Here is a 20931-nt window from a genome sequence, read left to right as displayed (position 1 = left end):
TGTGCATATACAATATCGCTGTAAAACAAATGTGTCCGAGTTTTAGATAAAGGAAAGCGAGTACAAGTAAATTATACATTTTCTGATGACGAAAGTATATTTTTTTTTATTTGTTGTTTGAAGTTTTGTAGACAACCCCTACCATCGTCATCTCCACAGTTTTGTTCGTCAGATCCATCAGTACAGTCTGTTATGTCATCACACTTCCAAGAGTTCTCATAACATTCATCTGTCGTGTCACATTTAAATTCTCCCTCTGAACACCCTCCTGGAGCACTGGTTGGGGCTTGGGTTGATTTGTCTAAATGAAGAGTGTCTGAGTTTATGTTGCTTTTAAAATACCAAGTCACGCTTTGAGAGTATATAAGTATAGTAGCAAACAGATGGCGAATAACGCATTTATTTGCATTCTTAAGGTTTAGATTGATTTAGCTACAAAGTTTTTCATTTGGGATAAATAATTTATGTAAAAGTTATTATTCATCTCAATCATGTGAAGGTATCTGTTCTTTGTACATATAACAGTGATTGAGACTTTATGACTTTTTTTTGTCTGAATACATGCACATGCACATGTAGTATCAGACAGACGTGACTGCGTACATATACTTCACGTACGTAGAGCCATACACTTCCCGCCCCTTTTCTATAATCTCAAACAGAAAGAATGAAAAAGTCATACACGAATATACCATTGCACCAAACTATTCAGTAAGTTAGTTTTTTGTTTTTTTTTTAACATTAGTTTAAAGCAGCATTCTTTAAGAACTAATTCGTAATCCTCATGATGCCAAAGATACTGTAGTGTATTTAAGCATCGTTCATTATAAATAATGTGTAACCATGGTTGAACGAAAGATGATTCTAATACAGTAAACCTTTAAGCAAAGAGAGTATATATTATACATATATGTGTGTGTATTTTTAAGGAAAGAGTATGTATATTATTTGTCCTTTGAGGAAAGAGAGTATATATATATTGGTCATTATCAAAAAAAGTGCAAATTTCGACGAGGTAACATTTTGAAAAATGATCTCATTGTTTAAAACTTTTAAATGTGTCCCGCTATTTTATAGTATGGTAGCAACGATATTCAGAAATATGCAATGGGGAAAATGAAGAGTTTCTTCAATTTTAACAATTTTAGGTCATCCTTTGAAAGATCGTGTCAACGGTGTTACCAATTTAAAGCATACATTTAGGTACTAAAGATTATTGTTTAACATCAAATAACTGTTCCAATATGTTGTTCAGGTTTAAATTACGACTTATTGACATTATTCATATAGCTGTGCATTCTATTTAAACATAAATTTCAGAATACATTGTCGTAAAAAAGTTGGCTGTCCTAATTATGGCCGTTGTAAATACTAAAAAAAAACTTAAACTGAATATATGTGAATTGTATACAATTAAATGATAATAATATACCTAAACCTTCGTACACGACCTAAAAACACTTTCATTTATGAATAAAGATAAAAAAAAAAATGTCGCATTTTTATATAGAAACCACTGACTCTTCAGTAACTCTCATGACACAAAAATATCACCAATGACATCACATTTCAAATGTTACCTTTATCAAGTACTGAACACAAAGCCAAGATCACCGAGCAAAAGAAAAAGATGAAAAAATAATTCTTAGGCTAAAAAATCTCAAATTATATAACATAACATCCATTACTAAAAATGTCAATAGTGTTACTAAATAGTGTCATTGGTGTTACCAGCATACATCAGTTTGTGAAAACTGTGTATATGTAATACATGATATTGTTAAAACATTGTTAAATAAGTATTGTTTTTCATAAATAATATGATGTTTAGCTTGTTAAACATGGCCCAAGACCACAATTAATGACCCCGCTTTTCGTTGTTCCCTTTAATTATAGTGTATTTTTTCTTTATTTTTTTTCTTTCCCTTTCTCATTCATTTCTTAGCTTTTCTGGGGTGGAAATGAAAGAAAAGAGCTGAAATAAACTGTTGGATGTTTTATTTTAAATGTTTTTAATAAGGAAAGAGTTATTAGGCCAGGTGCAAAAAGGTTATATTTACACTTTTCGGAACATCTCTTGACTTGCCTATAGAGGAATTAATTGTGGTCTCGGGCCACATGAAAGAAACACAAAATAATGCTGATTGTCATGATGTATTCAGTGGTGTTACTAAACTGGTGTTATTTCATCAAAATGGTCTCACCATTGACAGTAACACCAATGATTTAAGGTGTATTTTAAGATTCAGTTACGAAATAAGTGCTCCATTCCCCTATTCTATATGTTTTTACTGGTGCATGTTTCTATAATCAATATGTTTCATTATTCAACGTTAAGGAAATGTTTTCAAAAAATGATTTTTATAAAGGGTACACCATGGACACTATTTCCAATTACGATATAACCTTTACTTACTTTTACGATTTTTTCACTAAATCTTCAACATAATTGTTTGTTTTCTTTTGCATATACATGCTCACTGGGGTAAAGCTGATGACCGTAACTGCATTCACGGTCATCCCAAGATGTCGGATGAAAAATCAGGTCAGTTTCTGTATTGTCTGTTAAAGGGTTTCTATATCATTTTCTTTACAAATCATACATTGAAACGATGAAAATTTATAAAAGATTCACACGGAAATCACTAAATACGACAGAGAAATGTGCATGAAACAGGAATTTCGATTTGAAAAAATCGTGAAGATGACCGTAAATCAAAATCGAGATGACCGTAACAGAAACAGCGATTCATAACAAGGCTGACCGTAATTGGTTTTAAGATGACCGTAATTTGTAAATGATGACCGTAACTTTTAAAGGATGACCCTCAATTCTAAGAAATATCCGTATTTATATACAACTACCTTTTTGTATCAAATGATAAATCGTGTTGGTATAAACATATTAATATGAGAGTATTATCCTATAGGTAGAAGAAAATAAGACGTGCTTAAAGGGAAATTCCGCGATTTTTTACTTATCATCTAATTATGTTCATCTTAACATAAAAAACACATTTGCAAAGTTTTAAATTTATATTCCTTCTAATAACGGAGAAAATCAAGTATTTGTAACCAAGGACGTATATTAGACGTTAGTTATACGTCCTTGTTGTAACTTTTTTGGTTGAATTCTCGAGTGGGTCGTGACGTTTTAGCCCGATGTGTTGAATTCTGGGAAAAAATAAAATCTGTTTAACTCTTATAGTTTATCGACAATATACGTAATTAAAAGCGCACAGCTGACGAATGGTCGTAGTTATTAACCACAATATAAGAATGAACGAAAATGAATATGCATATACCGTTTTGTATTGATTGAAATAAACTCCTTTAAAATTATCTCTAGTAAATGTTTTCGAATAAATTTCATTAATTATTGTTGAGATTTTTTTCATAAAATATTTATTGAACATTTTTACTGAAAATATTTCAGTTCTATTTACCGTTATTTTTTTGATAATCATTTCAATGCAACTAATGTGTGAGCAGAGTGTGTACATTATTTTGTAAAGGTCACTGTATATTTCTCGGCTTGAGGTCAATTCGTTTACCTTGTAGCTATTTAGCCGCAGGTGCGAGTTCAAGCGTACACAGGTATGAATGTTGTTATTTGGAAAGGATAACTTGACAGAAAGGATTTGAAAGAGTATGCTGTAATTAATACACTAAGATTTAATACACGATGAGAATAAAGATACAATAATTAAATTGTGTAAATTAATTGAAAATAAAATTCAGATTCGTAATTCCGAAAGTGTATAATTTAATTGAAAAAAAATACAACATACAACATGCATGATTTTTTTTTAGTTTCTTTTTAACATTTCATTCTTACATAATTAAATTCATTTGACAATCATTTACACGAACTTTTTGTGAAAAGAATACCAATTCTCTAAGCTAAGGCATTATTTTTTTTGGAGGATTTTTGTACATTTTTTTTTTTAATTCTGTGATAATATTCGTGCAATGTTGAACATGATAGCCGTCATTAATCCAAATAAGTAATACAGTAGTTGTAATAAAACTTATATTTTAGTCATGCATAACTGATATTGACGAATTTAGAATAGTTCGTCCATACATCGTTGTTCTTGAAACAATCATTATTAGTATACTATACATGTAAGTTTCCTGACGTATAAGCGCCATTGAGGATGAGCTCCAGAGAAAGCAGACTAGTAGCGTTTCGTTAGTTTGTTTGTTGGGAAAGGAGAGGAAATGCAACCACTTGTACAGATAAACGACAGAATTACCATACCAGCATTTATAGTCAACACAACCAGAAAGAGTTCCCATCGTTGGACGGGAAATATGAAGGCTTCCAAGAATGAACAAGTGACATGTCTAACTCTGAATAGTTAGAAAACGGACTATCGACCGCTTGTTCTTGATATTTGAAACTGCATGCATATATACGTATACGTTTATGATAGTGATGAGTTCTTGCGTCTGACAAAAACTAAATTCCTTCATGGTTATATCTTGCCATACGTTTATATTGGTTTGTAAGGTGATTACTGAAAATCGTTATTTGAAAATCCTGTTTGTGAGATGTAGATTCCTTTCAATACAGAAATTTCGTCTATATATTAAGTTTCACAAGTGAATAACACGGAGAAGCTCTGAAGGTACATTACTCCCATTTTGTTTGGGTGTGAACCATCGATGTTTACAGCAATATCAAAGAATAAGATGATGATGGTAGAAAGAACTATGGGCGTCATGTGGCAAATATTACATGCATATCGGACCATGAGTTGTCAATCTGTATGAAAAGCTTTCCAATACAACCATATTATTGAGAAGGAATGTTTACATGCTATACTCTCGTACTAGTATTACAGGGTTCTTGTGGCGTTCACCTTAGACACACATCTTTTTAACCGCGATGTTTAAAAAAAAGACAGAACCAATTTAATGTCATATTTCCCTATTTTTTAAATATAACTAAAAGTCTTTTATCCGACAAGAATACCCCTATTTAGCGGACAAGTAATTTTTTCTTTCTTTCTGTTATTGAATACCAAGAAAGAAAATAAATCCCGAAATTAATTTGAAACTTTGATACTCAATAGTTTCCCTGCAAAATATTCACATCCCTTGGGGATAATCAGTGTTCGTCCAGTGGCATATATAACAATTGTGATGACGAATTCCTTCCTTTGTTCGTGAACAATCTTATTGAAATATAAATCTGTGATTTTACTATGTCCACAACTTCGATGAACCAAAGCAAATTATACATCAACCTGTATTTAAATCAAATTGGCTCTCTTCTTCTTCTTCTTCTTGTATACAATAGTCTATCGACATTCGATGATTACATACTGTTGGCATACGTGGACTAGTCTATTTACAAATCTTTTACCCCAATTTATTCAAAATATATGTGTTTTTCTTATGTTCAATGTATACATGTATATATTTTAAATTGCGCTATAGTTCCGTAACTTTCTACCCAGTCGTATAAACGAATCGTCGACAAGTGCGTACATTTTTTTAAATCAATATTTCTGGTATGTTCCAATCTGTCCTTCACTATTGACAATGAGTATATATTACATTTTCCCAAATTCACCCTTGGAAAAAATATTTAAATAGAGTTTAATTTCGTCAAATCTTATTTTTTGGGTATTATTTAGTTTTATGAATAATATTCTTTACACCAGAAATGTTATTTATAAACAAGCGTATGAGTTTAGTAATGACAAGTAAGACAGAGTTGTATATTATACATCTGATAGTTCAAAATGGAAAGTTATAAGATATCGGCCGTGTACACTGATCAATACCTGCAGAAGTGAAACGATGCATGAACTTGCAAGCCCGGCAGGAAATCGCTTGAATACCTGGACGTGTCACCTCAAACCCCTCACAATACCTTTGGAAGTAATACCTTTAGCCATGCTGGTGATCAGATGAGGGACGATCAGAATTTATTTGAAAAAAGTTTATTACTTTAAAGAATTATGAACAAATTAGATTTTCGAAAACAATTTTCACGGAACACTTATTTATGATTTCAACTTTGACTTTTTACCTAATTCCAATATCAACAGTTTAAAAACAACAGACCATGGTAATTTAAAAAAATAAGAATATTTTCCGTATCAAGTTAGTTAGTCGGATAAAACAACCGTACGATTGACAAGATATCGACACGCAATTACGACTACATCGGTTACTGTAGTTTTGTTCCTTTGTGGTTTATAGACATATCGTTGTTATTAATCGGGAAAGAAGACAAAATGGCCGAACGCAGAGAATTGATACTCTAAATTTAAAATCAATGGTGATCGCTTATCTAGCGGAATAAAACTTTAATATCTATGAATTTGAGCATTTTTATACAGAATGAACATAATATCAAGTTTTGATTTTTTTGCGAAGTTTCCCTTTAAATGCAAAGTTTACCATATGTATCTTTTTTTACGGTAGAGGGTTTAATTTTTAAAATGAATTTGCAAAAAGACATGCAAATAAACAGGTAGGGAAAACATGCTACAAAAGCGCGATAAAATGACACCTTTAATACAAGTATAGTGAAAAAAATGCGGTGCACAGCCTTCAACTGCACGACAAAAGATTTTTTTTATTTCTGGGATTCCTTTTAATGCATTATAATAAATACACATTTTTAAAAATGCCAATGCATGTACACCTATTGATATTATATCGTCTTCCATTTTGTCGTGCAAATAAAATCACAGAAAATATTTTGAAAATATCATACGACTAAACTAGTGAAGGTGAGCTCCTGCAAAGTAGATCCTTAAAATAGTCTTGTACGAATAGCGTATCACAAGGCGGAACGTTGTCAATTTGTATATATACAGAAATATGCATACAGTCAGGATTATACTTCGTCAAAATTATCTCCCCATTACGCCAGTTCATGCTCACAATCGTAGAAATGGAAGCCATTGTAGGGATGACGCTCTGCCAATTTTGCTCTTGAAAACTGACAAATTTATCCACATAGCACCATTATGATCCTTATATGTCAGTTGTATTTTAAAAGACAAATGTATCTACTAGCTAATGAGCATCAGTTAATGATCTTGTCTGCATTGATTCAACTTAAAAATATTATCTGATCGGATGTCAGGTGGCATTTTCGAAAATCTTAAGCATTTTAAAAAAAAATCTAATTAAATATTTCGTGGAAGGGCAGACTAAATATTTTCAGTGGTTGAAGATTATAAACCCTAGTTATCACACACAAGAAAATCATATTTTTTGAAGATATTCATTTTCATCATCCAAATTAAAAGACTCGTCAAGAACTTTTAGAAAAAAATAGCTATTCGAACACACCTACTGCTTTTGTGATTCATTAGATAGGTATTTCACTTGACCCATATATTCAATTTTCATCTTTTCGTACTGTCATTTTTTTACGTTATAAAGTCAACCTGTAGCTTTAATATATAATAAACAGCTGCGCCATGAGCGCATGATACGCCCGACGTCTTATGTGGAAGTCTTATGCAATAATCATCAATAGTTTATGAGAAAGTTTTAAGCAATAACCATATATTGTTTTAGAGACACGGCGGGACATGTGAAACCCCCCACCCTGTTTTTTTTTACAAAAACTAAATATTACCAAAATAAAATTTTGAATCAAAACCAAAAAGTATACAGATCTTTAGATTAATAGAACAAAGTGTGTAAAGTTTTAAGCAATAATCATAAATCGTTTTTGAGATACGGCACAACATGTAAAAAAAACCCTCCCCCTTTTTTACAAAATACTAATAACTCAAAAATGAAATTTTGAATCATCACCAAAAAGTATACAGATATTGAGATTAATATAACAAAGACATGTGTAAAGTTTTAAGCAATAATCATAAATAGTTTTTGAGATATGGCGCGACATGTAAAAAAACCCTCCCCCTTTTTTACAAAATACTCAATAACTCAAAAATGAAATTTTGAATCATCACCAAAAAGTATACAGATATTGAGATTAATATAACTAAGAAGTGTTTAAAGTTTTAAGTCATAATCAAGAATCGTTTTTGAGATACAGTGCGACATGTGAAAAAAACACACCCCTGTTTTAGTTATAAAGTGCCGTAACTCAAAAAGTTTAAATCTTATTTTCACCAAAAAGTATACAGATCATTTGACCATCATAAGAAACAACTGTATTAAGTTTCATGAAATTTGGATAAGTCGTTCTCAAGTTACGGTGCGACATGTTTACGCCGGACAGACGGACAGACGGACAGACGGACAGACAGACAGACAGACAGACGGACGGACACCGGACATTTGTATACCATAATACGTCCCGTCAAAATTTTGACGGGCGTATAAAAATGATAGAATTTGAAGCGAGATGCTACATCAAATACTCTTGCTTTGTACGTTTTAAAGACAAAATATACACCTCAAACATGCCCTAACATAAAAAGGTGCACTCGATTTTCTCTTTTCGATACAATCGTTACCTATATTGGGGAATTTTTTCTTGATTCACATAATGGAAGGGCAGACACGAAAATTTCTGAACTAAAAGATTGATATGTTCTCCGTCCCTCGTTAAAAAAATTAAATAAATCGGAGGTTAAGCATTTTCTACATCCACATTATAGATACCCATGTCGTCGACTTGATATCTTATTGTTTTGCATTACTATGTAATAGATAAATTGAAAACTTATGCAAATGGTGTTTTTAAAAAAAAAACACTTCGTAATTGAGAAGAAAATTGTCGTTGTATTTGTTTCTATTATTTAAAAAAAAATTCACTATAGTAAACATTTATCGCCTTCTCTAACAAAGAGCTTCGATTCATTTGTTCTATTTCAAGAGTGTTTCCGCCTGCATATATCAAGACAAATTAAGATTTTAATCTGCTTGCTCTGGAACCATACATATGGGCTCGATTACCGAATATCCATATGTATTATTAATGTTTTTATGCTCCATTAATTGGCATAATGTTTTTCTGGTCTGTGCGTACGTTCGTCCGTTCGTCTGTTTATTTGTCCGTTTGTCCAGCTTCAAGTTAAATCAACTTGAAACTTAGTACACATTTTCCCTATGGTATGATCTTTTTAATTCTAATGCCAAATAACAGTTTTATCCCATTTTCACAGTCCACTAAACATAGAAAACTTAATGATAGTGTAGATGAGGCATCCGTGTATCAGGGACACATTCATGTTTCTTCAAATTTTCGTCGTATCGCTGTCAATTTGTGTTAAAATTTTAACTTCGTTATCAATAAATAATTCATTGTTTACGAGAAATATGCAATTTACTATCATTGTCATAAATCCAAAATACGGCCAATTATATTATAGTTTAAAAAAAGAAATTTATGAAACATATTTATATCCGCCAACCGAGCCCCTATTGAGATCGACAAACTCAACAAAAAGCTTTCAATACAAATACGGATATTTCTTAGAATTGACGGTCATCCTATAAAAGTTACGGTCGTCCTATATAAATTACAGTCAGTCTTTTACAAGTTACGGTCATCTTTTTACCAATCACGGTCATCCTTGTTATATGTTACGGTCATCTTGAAAATATTTTGATTATGATTTACGGTCATCTTCACGATTTTTTCAAATCGAATTTCCCGTTTCATGCACATTTCTCGGGAGTAATTAGTGATTTACGAGTGATTCTTTCATTAATTTTCATCGTTTCAATGTATGATTTGTAAAGAAAATGATATAGAAACACTTTAACAGACAATACAGAAACTGACCTAATTTTTCATCCGACATCTTGGGATGACCGTGAATGCAGTTACGGTCATCAGCTTTACCCCAGTGATGCTTACAGGTAACATTACTAAGGGAGAAACTGTTGTAAATGCCCAAATCTTGCGAAAGATAACTCTTATCCTACTAAGTTGTCCTTTGGTAACACCATTGACTTAAAAAATGTTACATTTCCTTTTGGTGAAATTTTTTATTATAAAACCAATATACACCTCCCAAAATCATTAAAAAATGTTTGTATGTATCGAAATGCAATAAAAAGTGATAAATCATAATAACAAATGATTTGAACTAGTATCTCAATTGTTTGTAAAACAATTGAAAGGTCTTTCCTGTAAACGTGATATTTTCGTAATGTTCTTTGTACGACCTTTCGTTTGATATACGACAAGCATACCTTTTGACACTTTTCGCTTTTTACACTTAATGACCTCATCCGCCGACATTTTTGAGATTGGAAGTATGATATATGTAACACAGGGTAGATGAGCTTTCATTCAAGATATGCGACAACGCCATGTTCTAAAAAGTTTGATTTTTGCACTAAATAACCCCCTCCAACCAATTTTTGGAGGTTGGGAATTTGATATTTCAAATGTACACATCATGACCTTTCATTTGATATACAACAACCCTATCGTAAAAAAATTTGTGTTTTGCACTCAATGACCCCATCCAACCAGTTTTTTGGGGTACGTCAATTTGAAATTTGAAATGTACGCTTTATGTTCTTTCATTTGATATGCGACAACCTTACCACCTGAGAAATTTGAATTTTTGCACTAAATGACCCCACCCTTCCACCTGGGATGAAAAAGAGGTTTTAAATTTTCATTTTCAAGTAGAGTTTATTGAGACATTCAATTTGATATATCAGATGACCCCATTTGACAAAGTGCAAAAAATGATGCAATATCAACGATATAAATAGAAGTTATGAAATTTACAAAGTCAATGCAAAACATGAAAGTTTCAAATTGATTTTTTTGGTGTTTTTTTCAATGGAATGTTTTTGGTATTTGTTGAAACATATAACTATGTTAACCTCTTTAATTTCTTAAACATTTTAAGTGGTAAGCTGTTGTTGATTCAGAAATACATGCCGCCACTCGCAAAATTTCAAACTGCATTATCTCTAAAACGACAATAGATATCTCAAATCTGTTAAATGGTAAATGATCTACAGTTAAAGGACAACATTATAGAAAAACAATTTGGACAATTTCAAAGTTCACCAAGGTCACAATTAATCATCAAATATATGATGCAATACCAAACTTGAGAACCGGAAGTCGTGGAGACATGGGACTACCACCATTCAACTCAGGACCACTTGACCGTTCAAATATCACAAGGTCAAGGTCATAGTATAATGTGAAGGTCAAGGTGAAATTTAATCATGACCTGACACTGACCTTAAATTGAAGGTCTTGAATTACTGATTATCTTTGCAGTTTATAGTAGGTTGATATCTGTTATCTTTAAAAAGATATACACACAATACTATACTTTTAAGAATCATCACGTCGTAACTTTTGAACAGACAGTCGGACTCTTTTGAGCTCGGTGTATAAAATGTAGAGGTCGTCGAGAGGAACATTTTATACGCTGTATGTATGCAGCAAAGTCTTATCATTTTCCTAATATGTAAGCTTGAAATTGCAGCGTAATTTTTATTTGCACTCAGTGACCTTTGACCTTGACTGCATATTAAAGGTCACATGAATTAAAGATTATTGGTGAAGGTCCCAAGTCTCTACGACTTCTGGTTCTCGAAATACAATTTTTCTAAAATCATGTACAATTTGTCAAGGGGAATAACTCCTTATAAGGGTTAATAACAAAATGATTGTACATGTTCATTAACATTGCCATCTGTTCCTGTACATGTTGCCGTTTTCAAATCGATTCTATCTCTTATACCTTTTGAGAAAAATGCAAAGGAAAGAAATTGTTTCAAGGGGATATAACTCTCATAGGGGACGATGAAATCCTATTCAGCCTAACATGGTAATACATCATGATGAGATCTAACTTTTGTCCAAATAAGGTCATGATATCTTTAAAACCAACAAGGGGGCTATGTTGAAAAAAATCAATAAAAGGGAGATAACTCCTAAAGGGGATGATGAAATCCTTAACAGGGTCATTTGATAATACATCTGGGTGAGGTCTAGCTATGGTCCATATTTGGTCTTTATAACTTCAACAGAAACAAGAGGCGGGCATGTCAAAAAAAAAAATGTTGGAAGAAAAAAAAGAAAAAGAAACTAGTATCTCAATTGTTTGTAAAACAATTGAAAGGTCTTTCCTGTAAAAGTGATGTTTTCGTAATGTTCTATGTACGACCTTTCGTTTGATATATGACAAGAATACCTTCTGAAACTCTTCGCTTTTTACACTTAATGACCTCATCCGCCTACATTTTTGAGATTGGAAGTATGATATATGTAACACAGGGTAGATGAGCTTTCATTTGATATGCGACAACGCCATGTTCTAAAAAGTTTGATTTTTGCACTTAATAACCCCATCCAACCAATTTTTGGAGGCTGGGAATTTGATATTTCAAATGTACACATCATGACCTTTCATTTGATATACAACAACCCTATTGTAAAAGAAAAATTTATTTTTTGCACTCAATGACCCCATCCAACCAATTTTTGGGGGACGTCAATTTGAAATTTGAAATGTACGCTTTATGTTCTTTCATTTGATATGCGACAAACTTACCATCTGAGAAATTTGAATTTTTGCACTAAATGACCCCACCCTTCCACCTGGGATGAAAAAGAGGTTTAAAATTTTCATTTTTAAGTAGAGTTTATTGAGACCTTCAATTTGATATATCAGATGACCCCATTTGACAAAGTGCAAAAAATGATGCAATATCAACGATATAAATAGAAGTTATGAAATTTACTAAGTCAATGCAAAACATGAAAATTTCAAAATGATTTTTTGGTGTTTTTTTTAAATGGAATGATTTTGGTATTTGGTCAAACATATAACTATGTTAACCTCTTCAATTTCTTAAACATTTTAAGTGGTAAGCTGTTGTTGATTCAGAAATACATGCCGCCGCTTGCAAAATTTCAAACTGCATTATCTCTAAAACGACAATAGATATCTCAAATCTGTTAAATGATAAATGATCTACAGTTAAAGGACAACATTATAGAAAAAGAATTGGGACAATTTCAAAGTTCACCAAGGTCACAATTAATCATCAAATATATGATGCAATACCAAACTTGAGAACCGGAAGTCGTAGAGACATGGGATTACCACCATTCAACTCAGGACCACTTAACTTTTCAAATATCACAAGGTCAAGGTCATAGTATAATGTGAAGGTCAAGGTGAAATTTCATCATGACCTGACATTGACCTCAAATTGAAGGTCTGGAATTAGTGATCATCTTTGCAGTTTATAGTAGATTGATATCTGTTACCTTTAAAAAGATATACACAAAATACTATACTTTTAAGAATCATCCCGTTGTAACTTTTGAACAGACGGTCGGACATTTTTGGGCTTTTTATATAAAATGTAGAGCTCGTCGAGAGGAACAAATTATACGCTGTATGTATGCAGCAAAGTCTTATCGTTTTCCTAATATGTAAGCTTGAAATTGCAGCGTAATTTTTTTTGCACTCGGTGACCTTTGACCTTGGGTGCATATTGAAGGTCACATGAATTAAAGATTATTGGTGAAGGTTCAAGGTCTCTATGACTTCCGGTTCTCGAAATAGAATTTTTCAAAAATTATTTAAAGGGAAATAACTCCTTTTAAGGGTAAGTAACACATTAATTGTTTATGTTTATAAACATTGCCATCTGTTCTTGTACATGCTGTCATTTTCAATTACATTCTATCTCTAATACTTTTTGAGAAAAATGCAAATAAAAAAAAATGCTATAAGGGGATATAACTCTCAAAGGGGATGATGAAATCCAATGCAACCTCATATGGTAATACATCATGATGATATCTACCTATTGTCCATATAAGGTCATGATATCTTTTAAAACATTAAAGGGGGGCCATGTTGAAAAAAATCAATAAAAGGGAGATAACTTCTAAAGGGGATGATGAAATCCTACAAAAGTTCATCTGGTAGAAGTTCATGATGAGGTCTATCGATGGTCCATATTTGGTCTTGATAACTTCAACAGAAAGGGGAGGAGGCCTTTTTAAAAAAATGTTGGAAGAAAAAAAAGAAAAAAAAAAAAAAAAAAAGAAAAAAAGGTCTTTCCTCGGGAAGAGGAAAGACCTTAATAATAGTCCTATTTCAAGTCTGAAAGGATTTATAGTAAAAATAACAGTTAATTCTGGCTATCTTCAAGGGTTTAAAAAAACATTAAGGATGTTTTTATAACATTTCATACTGTAAACAGTATATTGTGTATCACAAAACATTCATATCTAACATATGCAAGTGTTATTTTGATATATTTTCATGTCTGTGACTTAAAAAGACCCAATAACATAGTTTTGCATGTTTTTTTGATAATGACCCTATATACATATATGTGTGTGTATCTTTAAGGAAAGAGTATTATTATATGTCGAAAGAGTGTATATATATATATATGACATATATGTCTACTTTTAAGAAAAGAAAGAGTAGCTATATATATTTACCTTCACAATTCTCTTCATCAGAATTATCATCACAGTCTTTGATGTTATCACATTTCCACTTTGAAGGGTAACATCCCTCGCCGTTATCACATGATATGTCATTATCAGTACATGTCGCTGGGCTTGGGCTAGGATTCGGTTCTGAATGGAAAAATCACAGATATATAGCTGTAGAATAATTATTATAAACCCAACACTTGGTCATACTAAAAAATATTGAAGGGATGGAATATGTTTTTTTTATAATTCATAACACAAAATAAAATGCTGCCAAAAGACATATGAAAATCAACATAATAACATGACATTCCTTACAGTTCCATAGCTTCTTTTTTTTTAAAGTACACCTTGGTATATGAAATACAATTTATTAATTAACTACACTGTTATTGGACTTAATATGATGAAAACTGCCTATGCAATATAATGTGTAAACTGGGCCAATACAGAATAACTCGGCCAATATAGATTTTTTTCTGTATTGGCCGAGTTATTCTATATTGGCCGAGTTGACATAAGTGCAGGATTTCGGAACGTCTCTAGACTTTACATCGAAAGTCACGATAAACACAAACTGAAAGTTGACAGTTGTCATTTAGTTATCTTAAACATGCTGAAAATGTCAATATGGCATACATTTTAGTCGAAAGACGGTCACATTCATTTAAAAGGTATTTTGAAAGCAGACGATAGAACTATTTCAGGTTTGGGGAACGAGTAGATTATCACAAAGTTCATTTCTTGACGACCTCATAATTTCACGATTGTACACCTCGATTTTAAATTAGTTTCTGCATAACACATGCAATGGCAGTACCTTTCCAATTACTATTTATGTGTTGCGTCTAAATTTAAGTTGTAACACTTTATAGTGACTGAAAAGGGTAGAAAAATTCATCAGATGAGAAAATGCTGAAGACACCTGGAAACAGCACCAGATAATTATGTATTGCATCTAGGCCTAATAAAAAGAAACAAGCTGAGATTTGGATAGTTCCACTTCAAGGTAAAAATATTTATCTCTTTTGAAACGAAATTAAAAAAATATTGTAACACTGTAGTTAATTAATAAAGATATTATTACGTGTATTTCTGTATTGGCCTTGTTATTGGTCCTCGGCCAGCTGTATTGGCCTTCGGCTTCGCCTCAGGCCAATACAGCAAGCCTCGGACCAATAACAAGGCCAATACAGAAATACTTACGTAATAATATCATATTATTAATTAACTACACTGTTATTGGACTTAATATGATGAAAACTGCCTATGCAATATAATGTGTAAACTGGGCCAATACAGAATAACTCGGCCAATATAGATTTTTTTCTGTATTGGCCGAGTTATTCTATATTGGCCGAGTTGACATAAGTGCAGGATTTCGGAACGTCTCTAGACTTTACATCGAAAGTCACGATAAACACAAACTGAAAGTAAACAGTTGTCATTTAGTTATCTTAAACATGCTGAAAATGTCAATATGGCATACATTTTAGTCGAAAGACGGTCACATTCATTTAAAAGGTATTTTGAAAGCAGACGATAGAACTATTTCAGGTTTGGGGAACGAGTAGATTATCACAAAGTTCATTTCTTGACGACCTCATAATTTCACGATTGTACACCTCGATTTTAAATTAGTTTCTGCATAACACATGCAATGGCAGTACCTTTCCAATTACTATTTATGTGTTGCGTCTAAATTTAAGTTGTAACACTTTATAGTGACTGAAAAGGGTAGAAAAATTCATCAGATGAGAAAATGCTGAAGACACCTGGAAACAGCACCAGATAATTATGTATTGCATCTAGGCCTAATAAAAAGAAACAAGCTGAGATTTGGATAGTTCCACTTCAAGGTAAAAATATTTATCTCTTTTGAAACGAAATTAAAAAAATATTGTAACACTGTAGTTAATTAATAAAGATATTATTACGTGTATTTCTGTATTGGCCTTGTTATTGGTCCTCGGCCAGCTGTATTGGCCTTCGGCTTCGCCTCAGGCCAATACAGCAAGCCTCGGACCAATAACAAGGCCAATACAGAAATACTTACGTAATAATATCATAATATTACAATTTTAAACATAAGCAGTCAATTAACATGTCACGATATTTATACCAACCAGCCTGTAGAGGCTTATGATGCACTGTCATTTATGTAGGAAAAATTATATATATATATCTTTATTCTCGTTTACCAAAGTAGATCAAAGTGCAATTGTATAGAGAAATAAATAAATTAACATATACATAGTATAAATTGTAAATATAAATGTAAAGTATAGACATAAAGGGGTTACCCAGGAGATTCTAGGCATTTAATAATTATTCTTATAAACTTGCACTGCTTGTTTAGTTCCGACGGGTTGTTGCTATTCATTAGACCCTGAAATTTTAAAATATTTCGTATGTTTACAAAATGATGCTTTAGTAGAATTTGTCTACCTTTGTCTATTTCCGAACATTTTAAAATATAATGGAACTCGTCGCCAATATCACAGGAATTACACAAAGTACAAACAGGAATTCAAAAAGTTATATAAACTTAAACAAGGTGGTGATGTGGTATGACTGTCAACGAGAAAACTATCCATAAAGACTAGCGACTATCCAAATAGTCTTCAGTGGCGGATCCAGAAATTTTCATAAGTGGGGGCCCACTGACTGACCTAAGAGGGGGCCCGCTCCGGTCACGCTTCAGTGATTCCCTATATAAGCAACCAATTTTTTTCCCAAAAAGGGGGGGCCCGGGCCCCCTGCCCCCCCCCCCCCTAAATCCGCCTCTGGTCTTCTCAAGGATTGGTCGGAATCAGAGCCAAAAACCACATATATATATATTGTGAATAAAAGAATATAAATGCATAAAATGAACTTTCAAAAAATGGCCCTCCATGTATAATATATGAATAAAATGAACTTTCGAAAATGGTCCTCCGTGTATAATAAATGAATAAAATAAACTTTTAAACCTCGTATTCGCGACAGATAGTCTAAATCTCATTTCATTACCTCGTGTTTTACGTGTTTATTTTCTTTTTCATATATAGCGAATTCGTATATAACTATTCAAAATATAAGTTTGACTCATCATCGATCTCGCATTCAAAAGTTTTGGTTAACTCACTATCATCACATCCGCATTCGTCACTTCCGTCCAAACAATTGGCGATACCATCACATCTTTCCTCAACAGGAATACATGTCGAATCCTTTTTACATTCAAATTCAGCTGCTACATCACACTGTCCTTGGTGACATCAGGGATAGAAATGAAAACAATGCTTTAAAATTACGCATTTAACAAAACGTACACCTGAAATCTTTTACATCCCCCCCCCCCAAAAAAAACCCAAACCAAGTGATAACTCGTAACATGATTTTGTCTTTAACGTGTGTTTGTGTATAGAGTTAGAATGTTAATATGCATCGGGACTGTATTCATGCTTTAAAAATCAGAAGGGAAATAACATGTTGCATTACCTTGATTGCAAGGGAACAACCATACTCCACTCTTTGAGTCTTTTGTGGCAATACCAACGTTAACCACTTTTAATGGATTTTTATTATCTTTCCATTTCAAGATTTTATTTTTATCTCCATCTTTGACTTTGATCTTGTCGTTTTTCAAAGTTATCATAAATTTGGTAAATCCATTCTCTAAAACTAGTCCATAATATACCGCTTTTATTTTCCCATTTTGACCATCTTGGATCATTGACACAGTGTTGTCTGATCCCCCTAAAATAATCTTATACAGGGGGTCGTTGATACTGTCTGTTGACATAAGGAGGATTTCAGCATCATGACTGGCCTTGATCCTCAACTTAATTTTGATATTTTCCGAGTCGTCAATAGTTATACCATAGTCGGATAAGACTGTATAAGCACCTGTCGCGTCTGTTGTAATGCTTATGTCTGCACATGCTTCAAAATAGAAATATGCCTATTTCAATATAGCATTTGTACTTCTTTAGTCCTCGCTTAGCTTATAACTTTTATAATCTGTAGCCCTTCTTTGTTCTCTCATCAACTACACAGAATTAGTGGATGGTGAAGCACACGAGAGATATATTTGATGGAATGAACGTGGCTAAGTGCATGATATATACGTTTGAATTGTTCGTGTTATGGAATAGAAGTGCGTTAAAGAATTTGGTAAGTGGATTGTAAGCCTACAAGTAACCTGTAATTTGATCACTCATATTTTAACTGATAAAATTGTTATAGTATTTTTTTTAATTAAATATATTTGTCCTCGATTAGTAACCGTCTGACATTAAGCAGTAAGTTATTTCAGAAAGCTGCAGGACAATGTTAAATGAAAAATTCGTAAGAGGGAACCCTGTGTCTCTCCTAAGTTTGCTGTTGCCAGTGTAAAAAAATATATGCTGACTTTAAAAGTAAGTCCATTTATCAGCAAAAATACAGAATTTGAAAAGAAATAAACATTTTCTTTGAATGATATTTCTCGATGTTGAAGATGAGCTTCTGTCCAAGTTTCATAACAATCCACGAAAGTTTACAAATTTATCAAGTCAAAAAAATAGTATGCTAACTGTAGCATCAAAAGCTTCTGCCAAAGTTTCATAAAATTCCGTAAAGGTTTGACAAAGTAATTATTGCGTAACAAACTTTAACACCAGACTGTATCTACTTGTTAACTGTAAAAAGACTAAGTTCATTTATCAGAAAAAAAAGCTGAAAATGAAAATGAATATTTTTAAACATTTGTTCTGGATACTGTATTTGGTAATGAACAAGCTTCTGTCTAAAATCCGTTAAGATTCCATGGAAATTCATAAAAGTTATTGGTATCTTAAAAAAACTTTTAACTCCCGACCAAATCCGAATGTTTAACTTTACAAAACAGAAGTCCACTTATTGGTAATAAACGGAAATTTTTAAAATTTTGCTTTGAATTCTGTATTTTTGTCATAAACAACCTTCTGTTTAATTTTCATAAACTTCATGTAGGTTTTGACAAAGTTATTGATGTCTAAAAAAAACCAATTAACCAGACTGAAAGTTGGCGAGGTATCCGGTCGTTCCGGCCCCAAACCGATCCGGCCCCAAGTCAATCGGTAAGCGGAAGAAGGGATCCCGTAGACCGCCCTACGTCACGATTCATGAATTATGCATATTCTATTTATAGGCTATTTATAAACGATTCTGAAAATACTTATTCTAAAAATAGAATATTCTCAACATGTACAACTATTAAAAAAAAACCTATTCAAAATCATTAACTTTCATGAAACACGGTGAATTTGCTTTATTTATTTTTTTATCACATGAAAAAAAAGGAAAATGTACCGCATTACAGTAGCATATCATTGTGCAAATATATATATACAGATTCCTTGTATCTGGGAATACGCATTGTATCATATGTGCTTTGTCCAATAAAATATTTGATTTGATTTGATTTGATTTTAAAATACACATGATACATTTCATATAGATATGATCAACAGTAGTATTTAGTGCCTTAATTATGTTGTAAAGACCTACAAATGTCACATGCACGTGGTCCCATGGCATTGGATATATATACTATGGAGTTAATAATATTTTTATTATCCGTTTAAAAGAATATTTTTATGTAGGCAGATTGAAAAAAGATGTAGCTTACACATGTTAAACATGTTACACGTACTAATGCTTTACAGGAGTGTGAGAGGGTGTTTAAACTGGTCTGCGTTTAAAGAAACGAATCTGTAATCTGACCCCCTGTTGTCTGACCATTCTACTATAGCTGGGCGTTCTATAGGAACCATTGTTACTTGTTTACAATAAAGCTACTGTTAGGGCGTTCTAAAGGATCCCCTGGTCGTTCTACATGATCCCCTGTTGTCTGAACCTTATATATCTACTACAGAACGTTCTATAGGATCCCTTATATTGTTTGTTTATCATGACTTTTGTATACACTAAAGGACGTTCTACAGGATCCCTTGTTGTCTGAATATTACTATATCTACTATAGTATAGAACGTTCTCTATAGGAACAAGTTTTTGGTCAGGATTCTTCTGAAAAAGCTCACACCAAATTTATGAAATATATTCTTGGTGTAAACAGAAAGTCAAGTAATATAGCTGTAATGTCAGAGATTGGTAGATTTCCTATGTATTTTACTATAATTTTATCAATGTTAAAATATTGTCATAGACTGGAACGTTTGAAAGAAGGATTATTATTTGATGCATTTATATGTTGTAAACATACAGTTACATAGTTCTAATGTAAATACATGGTATTCTAGTATATATTATATTCAGAGAGAGATTGAATTATCAAATTTTGACCAATCAATTGGTTCTTTATGTCAGTATATGTTAAAAATAAACTATGTAATTCTTTCATATTTTGGAATAAACTGAAGTATCAAACAATTAACTCCGAAAAAGGGAAAAAATTGTTTTAAAAAAGAAAGATATTTAGAATTACAGGACTTCAAAAAAGACAGTCAATTTGTAAATTAAGAATAAGCGCTCATTTAAAAATTGAGACAAACAGATAT

At 32.2% G+C, this 20931-nt stretch overlaps 1 protein-coding gene across 1 annotated transcript in view; it reads right to left on the bottom strand.

Moving 5' to 3' along the window:
• Nucleotides 1–20931, bottom strand: part of LOC143067576 (uncharacterized) — a 55468-nt gene that overhangs the window by 9796 nt on the left and 24741 nt on the right. The window contains exons 3-6 of the mRNA XM_076240921.1: nucleotides 17891–18334; nucleotides 17535–17657; nucleotides 14411–14551; nucleotides 143–301 (exon numbers count right to left, since the gene is read on the bottom strand). Of these exons, the coding sequence (XP_076097036.1) occupies nucleotides 143–301; nucleotides 14411–14551; nucleotides 17535–17657; nucleotides 17891–18334 (867 nt within the window). The remainder of the gene's footprint in view (nucleotides 1–142; nucleotides 302–14410; nucleotides 14552–17534; nucleotides 17658–17890; nucleotides 18335–20931) is intronic.

Source organism: Mytilus galloprovincialis, chromosome 3 (assembly GCF_965363235.1).
Source record: "Mytilus galloprovincialis chromosome 3, xbMytGall1.hap1.1, whole genome shotgun sequence".
Classification (NCBI taxonomy): domain Eukaryota; kingdom Metazoa; phylum Mollusca; class Bivalvia; order Mytilida; family Mytilidae; genus Mytilus; species Mytilus galloprovincialis.
Note: the sequence above shows the minus strand (reverse complement) of the source record. Positions and strands in the feature narration are given on the sequence as shown.